At 51.1% G+C, this 12717-nt stretch overlaps 1 protein-coding gene across 1 annotated transcript; it reads left to right on the top strand.

The window, feature by feature from the left end:
* The first annotated feature begins 2247 nt into the window (after window positions 1-2247).
* On the top strand, window positions 2248-11898 carry LOC146593679 (interleukin-8-like). Its single transcript, XM_085308854.1, has 4 exons — window positions 2248-2425; window positions 9752-9881; window positions 11048-11131; window positions 11654-11898. The coding sequence occupies exons 1-4, from the start codon at window positions 2383-2385 to the stop codon at window positions 11664-11666; spliced, it is 270 nt and encodes an 89-aa protein (XP_085164980.1). The 5' UTR covers window positions 2248-2382; the 3' UTR covers window positions 11667-11898.
* The last annotated feature ends 819 nt before the right edge of the window (window positions 11899-12717 follow it).

Genomic DNA, 12717 nt, shown 5'->3' with positions numbered 1-12717 from the left:
TAGCTGAAAGCGTTGAGGTACTGCGTAAGGCATGGCATTGTCTCCCGTATAGACAGGCATCCATGCTTACTCAAAGTAAACATCTCAGTTCTCTATGGAATATGTCTTGCAAAAACGAGGCAAAACCACTTGAGAAGATACTAGCTTCCTGTCTGTTTCCATAAGTTTTTGAAGTGGGAAGGAACTTCAAAGAAACTAGAATTTTCATTACCTAATGCTCTTCACTGAGCAGCCTCTAAAGCTGCTCAGCTGTAGACAGGGTCAGCAGTGTGAGTCCTTTGCCACAAACCTGTGATTCTCCCCCTTGTGGTCAGGGTGTCCTTGGTCTTGATGTCACATATTTCACAACCGGCTGCTTTGCCTCTCCCCAGAAGCTCATCGAATCCTGTGTACACCATGGACTTTTTTTCCATACTCTGTAATAATAATGCTTTTTCCTTCCTGATCTAAAAATGTATTTTTGTACAAATGTGGGATTAACATGGCAATTGTAAGGAGGAATAGCTAAATTTCTCATATAGTGATATGGCAAATAGCAGTGTTAATTCCTGTAGTACTTTTGCCATTATTTGGCTTTCTAATGGCCCCCGTCTTGTCTTCCACTGTATCCAGGGGACAGGCGACACATGCCCCCGCTCTCTGCAGCTGCCCTTCTCTCCCTTCCTCAGTGTGTGACATGATCCGGAGTGAAGACACCATCTGGGGCTTGCTGTGTTGTGGCAATTTGGGCTGAAGTAATCTTAGGGTGCATTAGTGTTTCAGTTCAGATCACAGAGGGTTTTTCTGAACCAAAGGTCCCCAGCATGCTTGCTCACTCCATCCTACGAGGTGATCCTCAAGAGCAGTAACTCAATTACTTTCCAGTGAAACTAATCCAGAAGAGGTCCAGCCTCTGACAGGTGTTCAGTCCACAGGGCCACACTGCAATTAATCTAGAGTAAAGTCAAAAAGCCCCTGATATATGTGTACAGCCTGGATGTCCAGCCCTCAGATTGGCGAATGCTCTGCAGATCTGCTCAAGCTGGTCCACAGTCCTTGCTGATGTAGACAGGCCTGCAACAGTCCTTTCTGACCTTAAAGAAAGAAATCACTGATGAAAGGGAGATACTGAAAGGAGCATGGGAGGAGCAGAAAAAGGAGAACAGTAATGAATCCTTTCTGGAGCACTGGGGAAATGAACTGTGAGGAACCACCTGCTGCGGGAGTTATTTGAAGCCTCCCCTAAAGACCAAAAGGCTCATAAAAACTATGCCAGGAAGCTGGCAGTGTTAAATTAAGCATTTGTCATAGACAGCTTCCCCCCCCCCCAGGAGCTGAAGATAAAGTAGGGAATCCCCCTAAGGCCATGATTTAAGTTCATATGTCTATAAATAGTAAGAGAAGTTAATCAGAACATCTCTCTTCTGAGGGCTGAAACCAAGTGAGGAGCTTTCCTGCTTGGTAAAATCCGCCTGAAAAATCAGCCTGGTTAGATGAAGACCACTTTTTCTTTTTCTCAGTTTTTCTTTTATGCTTGGCAGGCAGGGGCAGGAAGTTTTAAACTGTGGGTGGAAAATCTTTTTCATGCAATAAAACATCAAGCCAAGTGATGCTCTACTCTTTGCTTGTGAGCAGCAGTCATCTGAGCCGCGCAAAGGCAGGGTGTGAAAGGAAGGGGAAATGCGCAAATAGCATCAGAAATGGTCTGGATCCAAACCCAGGCTGTGCCCTGTAACTTTTTAGATTTATCAGTTTTCCAGGTGTGTTTTGTAAATGAGAATGAAGTTAAAAGCTGAGGAAAGATCAAAGCAGGCTTCATGGTTTCTGTGGGTTTATGCTTCTTGGTTTCGCTTTCCAGTATCCTTTCCCCACCCCAACCTGAAGCAACACTGGAGTATTTCAGCTGTGAGGCAACTCTTTCAGTATCAATTCTCCRGGCTGGTTAGATGCAAAACTCTTGCAGAAGTTTGGCTGTAGTTTCTTCTTCCTCGGCTCGAGTAGCTGCACTGGCTCAGCAGCACTTGCAAGGCCCTGGCACCTGAAGTGCTGATTCAGGGATGCCAGGGCTGAGACACCAGTAAAGAAGGGGCTTTCCAGGAGTTTAACGTCTGCTTGTCTCCCCAAAGACACTTGTATCRCACCAAGGCGGTTCCTTTTCTGTGGTGGTCTGGATTTCCCCTCCTTACCATGCACATTCTTAAGTGGTGCTAGGGGATGGGCACTGTAAGCATGCTTTTTTTTTTAATGACTTTTGTGTTGACTGCAGGCAAAATGTGGGGAAAGAAAAGCATCTTCCCCAAGSAGAAGAGGCGAGGAGACACCTGACYGAAGGAGGTGTAGCCTCCCACCCCTTGCAGTCCCCTGTCGCCCTCTGCGGCCCAACCCTTCAGCAGGGATTGACTGATGGCAGGACGTGTGTGGTGGTCACTTGTCCATCTCTCTGCAGGTAGGACCATCGCTAGTGCCYCCATGGAGCCCAGTGGCAGGGAACTGACACCAGTCCCATCCGTGAAGCGTGAGGTGGTTTATATAGTGCTTGTGGATTTGTCATCTGCACAGCTCATGAACTTTTCAAGTASGCCAAATAAACCTAGCATTGCTCAGTCAGACTGGAAATGCCAAGCTAGTGCAAGCACCAGATCTGTAAATGCTGCTTTGAACAGGTGGCAAATGGCAGAGARAAACGTCGTGTGTGCTACGATAATCAACTTCAGATAGTCTGGAAAGAGGTGACATTTGTAGGGAAATGAGTCTCTAACATACACGTGAAGCGACGGTGTGCTGCTAGACATTGGGCTGGCTTTTTCTTGGGACTGAGAAAGCTTGTGCCAAGGTAGAAGCAGAGATGCTGCTTTTCTTTATATGTGCTACTGTACTGACTTAGCCAGGATAAAATAGGTCAAAACTGTGTTTGGCTATACCAGAAATGGTAGTTGTGGGTTATTCTGCAAGCCAGACAGAAACAGCTTGTTAACTACTGACTTCAACTAAAATGGAAACAGCTAAGGTTTTGGGGAAAAAAAAAAAAAAAAAACAATACTCTAACCAAACCTGTGTGTTTCTAGCTGTATTTACCAAGTTTTCAGCCTCTGAGGAGGAAGAGAGGAGATCTTGCCTTAACTGTCCTTGGGAGACTGCTGGTGAAACTAAGCATTTGCCTAAATAAGATGCCCACGTTGGATGTACTTCAGCTCTAGTGGTGAAATGCACCTTTGCCAGGCTGCTCCCTCTGGCACAGAGGGGCGATGCGCTGCTGTATTCTGCGTGCTGATAGTTCGTTCTTTCTGGTCCTCATGACACTTCTGGAATCTCTTTTCTTCCCGTCCTGGGCAGAAAGGTCCAAGAGTGAAAGCTCAGACGTCTCCCTCTGAATCTCAGCAGTCCCCTGGGTCCAGCCCTTCTTTCTTGCCCGTTGTCCTGCTATTGGTGCGATTGCTGATGTACTGCCTGACGCAAGAGATGACTAAAACCTTGAACTGCAGTGAAAACCTGCTCGATACCCACCATCCTACCAGCACTGGCGGCTTGGCTGGATCCCGTGCCCTCTGATTTAGCATCTTGTCTTTAACATCCATTGCACAAGTCTTCTCAAGAGCCAGAGTGTCAAGCTCATCCGTGTTAGTGTCCTCTTTCTGTTCCAGGGAAAGGTGTCCTGAGTTGTGGCGACTGCAGTTGAGTTTGGTGACAAGTTCACAAATACGCTGCTGAGGTGCAGACTACATCTCACTGGGGGGTTTCCCAGAGTTCGTTTTAGTCTAGCTGGGATAATTACGCTGGACCACTTTGTTGCTGATCCAAGACCGAGGTGCTAAAGGAAYAGATCTTGTGGAGTACATCACATTGACCTTCCCTTGCCCTGCAGCAGCGCTGGTCTCTGCTTTCCAATGCCCTCTACCCAGTGTGCGACAAGTGCAGCCAGGCCGTGTCCACAGGCACATCTCATTTATAACGCCTGGGCTTGCACTTCATTGGCTCTCCCTGACGCGACCGGACTTCGTTTCAACTCGTCATGGGCTTGCTCCAACGACAGACAGCAGGCTGTCACCGCCGCGTGACACCCCTATGCAAAGAGCTAACGGTGCCCCCAGGCACCTGCAGCGTCTAGACTGGTTCCTTCGTGTGTGCCCACATGCAAATGGGCAAGGGGAAAGTTTGGGGGTCCCTCTCCTGCATGCTTTTCTAGTACCAAGTGCAAGTGAGTGCAGGGCAAGATTACAGCAGTCAGGACTTTCTCCTGTGTTTGCYTGGTGCCATTTGCCTCTCTGGGCAGAAACTCCTCATCCTTCCTCCTTATTCTTTCTCTTTTAAACAGCCCTCTTGCTCCTTGTGYCTCCTTTCTTTAGCCCTCAAGTAGATCCATGCCAAATGCTCCATTCATACTTTTAAAAATGCACATACTTTCACGTAGTTTTTTCATCTCCTTGCAGAGGCRAAGAGCATAGGTATGATTACACCGCCAAAATGAGGTTTTCTCCCCATGCCATTTCACTGGCACGTCCGCATGCCTTCCGTGTAAGAAAATAAGTGAGTTAGTTTGCTAGGGGGCTGATTTTACTCAGCTTTCTCTAATTCTGGTACTCTCATGTTTAAATTTCATTTCTATATCTGGAGTTTGGGGCAGTAATTTCGATCTGTTTTGCATCTGACTACAAATAAAACTCCGGGGCTGAGTTTTGGCTGAACTGGAAACCACCAACACATGGCCTTGCGGACCCACACGTTCGGCTGTTGGCTTCGGAGAGAGACTTCTAGATTTGAAACGGTGGTTTGTGCCGCAATACTGCTGTGTCAAGCCTTCGCCCCTTTGCGTGCCCRCCGACCTAGGGGCAAAGCAGCCTGGGGGTGCCTGTGAGAGGGCATCAGGCCAGACTGCGAACGCTCAGATTTGTCCAGTCTCAGTCTAGTGCCTCTGAGGTCAGTTTTCTTTTCCCTAGTATATATTCCCTGTATAAGTGAGCTCCTCTTATTAAAATGTGACCAGAAGAGAGGACGTCAGGGAAGATGATGATTTAGCTAAACGAGTTTTCTCATATAAATGAACACAAGTTAGTTGGGAATGTGTTTTAGAGCCAGCAGAGGCACAAGATGATGTGAGGACATCCCAGCTAGGATGGATGTCTCTTGGAGGGAGACAGTGGAAGGRGCCTAGGTCTGGAAATTGGACACTATATGAAACGGATGGGGACTCTTTTCCACAATAGCAGCAAATGAGCTCAGAGATCAGATCCCGTGCGCCCCTGAAGGGGTTTTCACACACTACCTAAGTGGGTAGCACAGAGGCAGGTGTGCAGGAAACTCGCCCTCATGTTTCAGCAAAAGGTGTCTTTATCTCTGCAGCAGATGATGCACCACAAACCACAGCAGTGACAATTCACTGCATTTGGGGGTTTGGGGTTGGTGTGTTGGTGTCTGTCTTTTTTTTTTTTTTTTTTTTTTTTTTTTTTTTTTTTTTTTTTATGTGACTGGAGTTCAGACGTGTTTTTTTTTTTTTTTTTTCTATTTTCAAACAGTTGTGATCTGTCAGCCAAAGGTGTACTGGGTGGCTTGCAGGGGAAAGTTCACTTTCACTTGCAACAAACTAACAGTTTCAATATGGCCCAAACGCTCCAGGTTCAGTGTCAGCTGCACTTACTGCAGACATTTGCAATGCAGCCTTTTATGAATCCTTATGCACTATTTTGTTGAGGGCCCACATCATCTTCCRAGGGCAGGAGAGCCAACATCTCCACAGCCTTGATGCCAGGGTTGGGTTTGTGTCTGTTCTTGTCTGACGTTGCAAATGCCTGGTGTGGTTTGCTTCTCTTGATGTGCTTAGCTCAGATCGTTTGCTTCTCATCTCCAAAATTGCCGTTACAGACCGAGTTCTTGCTCCATCCTTGCCTTGTTTGTTGGGAAACACTCTGACACCTTTTTCACTCTCATTCTTTCAAAGAGAGCTTAGGAGCATAGTTTCTCCAGTCTCCCTCTGTCAAAAAGTGTGAGCTTTCTTCTCCCTTCCTTATGGGTTTGCCTGAGTCCCCTCTCATTTCTCGTGATATATTTTTGCACTGTGTTCAAGGAGACCTTGCTGAACTAGCTTGAGGCCTCTTATAGCTTTGCAAGACAAAAATGCATGTTTTTAAGCTGCTTAACATCTGCAGAAGCGCAGCAAAGGCACACAGCAGAGCATTACTTTCTTGCCATGCTCTTGTCCTTTGGGAGCTATTCGCACTGCATCCCTGGAGGCCTTCAGTTGAGGTGCCATAGGAGGGATTTCCAGAAGATCCAGGGGAAAACAGTGTCTAATAAAAAAAATAACGAAACTCCGAAGTGACTCAAATCAAGCTCTTTGTAACAACTGGTTGACTGCAGCACTGGTCAGGCTCGCCCTGTGCCTGAACTGTCGCAGCTCGGACGTGGGGCAGAGTGAGAGAAGGCGATCACTGTTACAGCGTGCTTGGCCATCTTGCCTGCGACGATACAGCTGCTGCGGTAAGTACACAAGCTGCTAGGTCATTTCTAACGTGTTTCAGATGGCGATGGCACAAGTAAATCCACAGAGCGATATACGAGGGCTGTTCTTCTGAATTACTGGCATCCAGGAAGTGGTTAGCTTAAATATAGTCTTAGGGTAGATCCTTACCCTTCTTTTCTCTTTTCGGAATTACCGTTTGGCATGTAGAAACATTAGCCACCAGCAATGACTGTATACTCTTCCTTCCTGAGAAAACACCAAAATGTTAATCAGTATAGTCATGCATCAAAAACACTGCTATCAAAACCACTTAAAAACCTGGGATTRCAGAATCTCCCTGAAGTTCTTATGGTACGTCCACATCCATTTCACCTTTCTATCTCAAACTTYGAGAGCTTTGGGACCAGCTGGTCAAATCAGCATATTCTGGTATGATACAGTGGGGATTCAACAGATTGCCCTGTGTACCGGGGGAAATCCAAGCACGTCACTTCAGTAACTGAACAAGAGCTGGACTGTGCTACAAAAATCTGTGTTTAGATATGAATCAATAGGACACGTCTGTGAAGGAACTGCTGGTTACGCTCAGCTTCTCTTTGTAGCTGTGTGGGCAATGATGGCCATGCAATGCCCCACCCAAAATTAGAGTGGCTTATTCTTGATATGCAAACCAGGCCCTGTACAAATTGGCCCCTAACTTTTTTTTTTTTGCGTTGCCTTATTTTTTTCCCCAGAAAAAAAAAGCAGCAATCATATAGCTAGATAAACCTAAGAATGGTGTCCACAGATTAGCTGGATATCCATCATACGTCTTCCCAATAACAAATGGTAAAGGATTTGGACAGATGTGCTGAGTGTGTGATATCACTGAGGTTGGTCTAATAAAAATTAGATCAACTGCACCAAGATTGTGGTTGTTTAGCTTCCCAGAATAAAGCTTCTAGAAGCTGCACATGCTGGGGCAGGGTGAGAGGTGCCCTTAGTCGCTCCTGCTGGATTGGATGATGCTGTAATGACTGTTGTTTCCTTGCTACCCTGGGGATGAGCACATCGTTTTGTCCCACTTCTGGTATTTGGAGGACAGGAGGACAGATGCTGCCGTGGCCCCTCCACGCCACAGACACCTTTCTCCATGCTGGTTGCGAAGAGGAGGCCCTCCAGACCTCCCTGAGAAATGCCCAGGTTTCATCCCCACTACATCATGAAGAGATGTCCAGCCCAATAGCATCACTGGAGCTGAAAACTGCCGTTTGTTTTCGCTAGAAGGGGCCCATTAAAATTTTGGGCCATCCCTGGGTGTTAGCACCGCTTCACCCGTGTTGTGGACAGCCCCTAAGGTATGAAATCCTTAGGGGTGGCCAAGGATGGGCAGCTTCCTGCAGCAAGTGGGACRCGTCGCCCGGGGCCTGCGCAGCTCTGGGCGGGGAAACGCCTGCCCTTCCCCACTGTTTTGGAGACTCTTCTGCAAAAAGACCCCTGCCCCTACTCAGCAAAACCACATGAATCCGTCTTCAGGTCAATACTCTCTTAACAGCATTTTGCAAGGAACCTGAAAACTGCAAGTATTGAACAAAATCCAGCTTTAATGACAGCTCCTTTCCCACTGACAGAGCCGCGAGTTGATGGGACACTGGGAACAGTTAATGGAAACCCTSCCTTGGCTCACCGGGACCCTGATCTATGGGAAGTTAAACTCCTATTTGCCCATTTTTGACTTTGATTTCTTGAATGCAAAATTGAGACTTTACAAGATTGTTGCCCCGCCTCGGAGAAGAACAAATCCCTCTATGGACTTGTGGAAGACTTTCTTCCCCCCCCCCCCCTTTTTTTTTTAATTTCGTCATTGCGTTACTCTATAAAATACTGACGTGATKTGAAAGCTCTGAATTACAAATGTTATTACACAACCACATCGTGTTTCTGCCACCCTCTTCCTTCCTCCCTGCTTCAYTCCTGTGGCCGCGTGTCCCCTTCCCCTTTCCCTTCCTGGCTGGTGGCTTTGCCTTGCGGGCAGCCCCAGCCCTGGGGCAACGCAAAAGGCCATTGAATATCCTCTATCAGAGCTGCCAAAAATAGCAGTATGATGGGGCTGGCCCTCAGATCAGCAGGAGACTTGCACGTATGGTCGCTGGTTACCTCCGGTGGTGTGYGTTAAATGCAACGTCCCGTGTTAATACCTACAGTCAGCCCTCAAGGGCTCGAACTCCATTGCRTTTGACAGCGCAGAAGTACGGTGCTGCTCCAGCCCGGCTTAGGGGGAAAGGGGATCTAAGTCAAACGAGCCTGTTAGCGGCGTTCGTGGGCCGCCGGGACTCCTCGCGTGCCCGGGCGGGTTTCCGCTCCCTACGCTGGCGGAGGACGGCCCGGGCGCGGCGTGGCAGGATGCGCACCAGGACGGCGGGGGCTCCCGCGCCGCGTCCCCGTGCTCCGAGCGCGCCTCTCGCCGGCGTTGCTGCGCTGGCGATCGCTTGCATTTACGGGGTGTTTTACTGGCACAGCGGGGCACTAGCTTTGGGGTGCCTGGAAAGGTAGAGTGGAGATCTTCGGACTTTTTCCACTGTGCTKTGCAAAGCCTTCTTGCTGATGTAAGAGATGGCAAAAATAGCACGGGGAATTATCGCCCCGCTGAAGAAATATGTAAATATCTAGCTGCAGGCAGAAAACCCCATTTGCCCCGGGGGTTTATGCTCCAGCTTTATTTTGGATTCTCCTTTGCGGCCGGAGAGCAGGTAGCGCAGGGAGCGAGGAGCGACGTTCTTCGCGCAGAGGCGGCTAACGAGGAGGGGGCGGCGGGCAGCCGGCTCGCCCGCTCGCTGCCTTGCCCCGCCGCCGCCGGGGCGTCCCCCGAGTGAAGTCACCGCTTTTCACGCCCCGCTTGTCGGCCGTGACCGCTCGGGTTTGAAGCCGGCTGGGCCGGGCACGCGAACCTCCCCGAATAAATAGGAGCTTCGCTCTGCCCCGGCGCCTCGGAGCGGCTCCAGGGACGAGCGCGCGGCGAGGATGGGACTGGGCTGCCCCCGGCTCGCCGGGCTGCCGCCGCCGCTGCTGCTGCCGCCGCTGCTGCTGCTGCTGATGCTGCTGCTGCTGCTGCCGGCGCGCACGGCCCGCGCAGGTGAGCTCCCGGCGGGCCGGCGGGATCTGCACAAAGCCGAGGGCTTCTCGCAGGGCGCGGGTGCGGAAACGCAGGCAGTGCTGTTTCTCCTGCTGGCCCCTAAAACATTTTTTTTAAAAAAAAAAAAAGCCCCAGAAAGAGGTAATTCTTCATCGCTAATGGGTTACTGCRTGCTTGTGTGAGCTGTCGCCTTCTCTCCTTCCCAGCCATCCTGGAAATGAACGGAAACCTGAACTGCAGGTGCCTGAAGACGACTTCAGACTACATCAGCCCGAAGCGGTACGAAAGCATTGAGATCAGACCGGTGGGGAGCACCTGCAGACGCACAGAAATCATGTAAGTGCTACCAGGGCCTTGCTGCGGCGTTCGCTGTCRCCGCGGGGCCACGGGGCTGCTTTTCTCCAGCTCCCTCTGAGCGGCAGTGCCAGCGCTCAGCATTTTTCTCTGTAAGCACCATGCTTTGCCACTTCCGTTTTTTTCTTTAAAAAAAAAAAAAAGAGAGAGAGAGAAAGAAAAAAAGCTTTAAATCTTTTTAAAAGCCAGCAATCTCAGCCACACTCAAAGTTGGGGGGCTGAGAAACTTTGGGCCGACTGTGACGAAGGATGCGCCTGGGCGCTGACCTGCCTGGGCTGCGGGAAGGGCTTCAGCGGGAGTTGGTTTGGCCGAGGGGCGCAAGGCACCGCGCCAGCTGCCACCTCCGTTCTGCGGGGAACTTCCTTCGGAAGCTGCAAGTAAACCACTGATTTTGCGATTCCCAACTCAGCAGCAGAAGGGTGACGCTGCCCCCGYGGAGCGCTCTGGTGGCATTTTCAGCCTGCCCAGACCCAGGAAACACCACGCATCTCCCACCTCCTTCGGTCCCTCCAGAGTTGTAGCCCCAGAAATGAGGTGCTGATGATGTGAATAAACCTTTCGAGCAGGGGAAAGTGTGATTCCCCAGTAGCGGTGTTTGCAGTCTGGAGGAAACGCCTCTTCAGGCACCTAGGTGGAAGGAGCCATAACCAAGACCTATTTTCTCCCTGTCAATATACAGCACTGCTGAGAGCAGGCAGCATTTCAGTGCAAGCCCTGCTCTCGTCACTTCTGTCTTAGCTAAAGCAGCCTGTTAAATGAAAGTGTAAGATTCATTTACCTGCTCAGCATCAATTTCCTTTTGCCTTCTGACACATGTTTTCCCTGTCCCATCGATGCTGAGGGAAGAGCAATGGGTGCATCGGCCTTACTAAGACTTTGCCAGCAGCTTTGAGCGTGTAGATCTGCAGAGTAWTCTGCCTCTGGGTGGCAGCCTCTGGGCTTCAAGGGTGGTCTCTGCTGGGTGCAGGGATGTGTTGCATCTTGGTTTTTCCTCTTTCCTGACCGTCCTGTTGCCTCTCTCCGTGAGCAGCTTTCTGTGACTCCCCCACACAGCCGGAGAAAGCTGTTTCTCGCAGATGCCCTCTGGTTGCTCAAATACCTGCCTTTGGAGGGAGTGTAACGGTCACAAACTCTGCTTCTGTTTCAGAATTAAATTAAAAACCTCCTCAAAGGTGTGTGTGAATCCTGAGGCCCTTTGGGTAAAGAAACTACTGAAACGTATTGCTAGCACGTAAGTGTCTTTAATAAAGCCCTTAGGCTCGTGTAGAAGATCCCTGGGCAGCATCTCGCCATGTCCACGGGCTTGGGACAAGGGCTCGCAGTGGCAAGGCGTCTCCTGGGGCCGGGACCTTCTCTGAGGCCGCCTCTGCTGGGGGACGAGCCCTGAGGCAGAGGGGCGCAAGCCTGTGCCACCCGCGGGTCGGGCTCTCCCCTGCTCCTGCCCAGCACCGCGCCTCTGAAAATACACCAGAAAAACCCACCCCAGGGGCAGGAGCAGGCTTTGGCCGTAGCGAGCACGGTCGTGCTTTCGTGCTTGCCTGGTAAAACTTTCCCTCTCTGGTACCCGGAGGAGTTTCCCTGGTTCCTGGCACTGCCGGCTCCATCGTGGCGGAGCGGTGGCCAGGAGATGTCCCCACAGGGGACACCTGCCCCGAGGAAAGCGCGGCGACTTCCCTGGCTCCGTGCAGAAGCTTCCTCCCCCAGGACCCACATTTGCACGTTCACATGTTTCCCCTCCTTCTGCTTTTTGCAGGAAGAAAAAGTAAGCTTCCTGCTACGGAAGCTGCTGTTCCGAGCCTCGAGACGGACGCGCAGGCGTGAAAACCCCACGGCTCCTCACTTTGCCATCGCTTCCCCCCACTCCCGCAAAGCCCGAGCCCCGGGGCCGAGCGGCAGCTGCTCCCCGCGTGCTGCCTCGCCGCTGCCGCCCGGCGCGGAGCCCCCCGGCCCTTTCGCCGGCGCTGGGTACGGAGCTGCGTGAGCGCTTGCCCCTCCTTGGCTCGCGAGGGCTGTTCCCTTCTCCGCTGGGGCAGGTCTCCAACTCCTCCGGTGCAAAGCACTCGTGAGCAGGCTGCGTGTCGTATTGCTTGTTACGTGCCACTGTGTGTCCTGCCCTGAAAGCACAAGCCAAATAAAATCTGTATTTTTCTTTCCCTCAGAATTTTGTTGGGTCTTGCCTTGAACCTCGTTTCAGCTCCAAAGAACTGCGATAAACCCGCTGTCATAACTTTCCTGGAGCTGCATTTGCGGTCTCTTAAATCAGGGGTGCTCTGGCYGATGCTCTTTCACAAACACGCTGCAGGCACGAGAACGTGCTTCCAACATACASAGGCATCGAGGTGAGCGTGGGAGAAGGCTCGTCCGAGGCGGCCGCGGTCGCCAGCACGTGCGTGGTGGTCTGGTGCGAGGCGACTGTGGGACAGCTGGCCGCGGGGCAAACAGCAAAAGCATCTCCAAAGCCTGGCCGGGGTTTGCCTCGCCGAAGGGCAGTCTGCCTGCAGGCTGCACCCGTCGAGGTGTCCGGCGTGACATAGGGGAGAATTCGCTGCACGTGTCGCCGTGAGCCCTCAGAGGGAGGAACAGGCGCCCCAGAGGCCTCCTGCCCGCCTCTCCGTGCCCCCCAGCCCRCGGCGTGTGCCTGCTGTGGGGCTGCAAAAACCCCTTTTCCCAAGGACTCTCCAGCAGCAACTTCACRGAGAGCTGCCAGGGACCTTCCACCGTTCAGCAGTGCTTCACTACCTTGCACCACGCYGAGCTGAAACGGCCCAGGAGTGACTGCAGGACACACATATATATGCCTGTATATGTTATTATATA

This window comes from Rhea americana, unplaced genomic scaffold (genome assembly GCF_003343005.1).
Source record: "Rhea americana isolate MKP2758 unplaced genomic scaffold, rheAme1 scaffold_284, whole genome shotgun sequence".
Taxonomy (NCBI): Eukaryota; Metazoa; Chordata; class Aves; order Rheiformes; family Rheidae; genus Rhea; species Rhea americana.
The sequence above is the reverse complement of the archived record's forward strand: the minus strand, read 5'-3'. Positions and strand labels throughout refer to the sequence as shown.

Coding starts and splice junctions, on each gene's coding strand:
- LOC146593679 (XM_085308854.1), top strand. CDS start 2,383: ATGGCAGGACGTGTGTGGTGGTCACTTGTCCATCTCTCTGCAG. Junction 2,426..9,751: donor ACTTGTCCATCTCTCTGCAG/GTAGGACCATCG, acceptor TCTCCTTCCCAG/CCATCCTGGAAATGAACGGA. Junction 9,882..11,047: donor TGCAGACGCACAGAAATCAT/GTAAGTGCTACC, acceptor CTTCTGTTTCAG/AATTAAATTAAAAACCTCCT.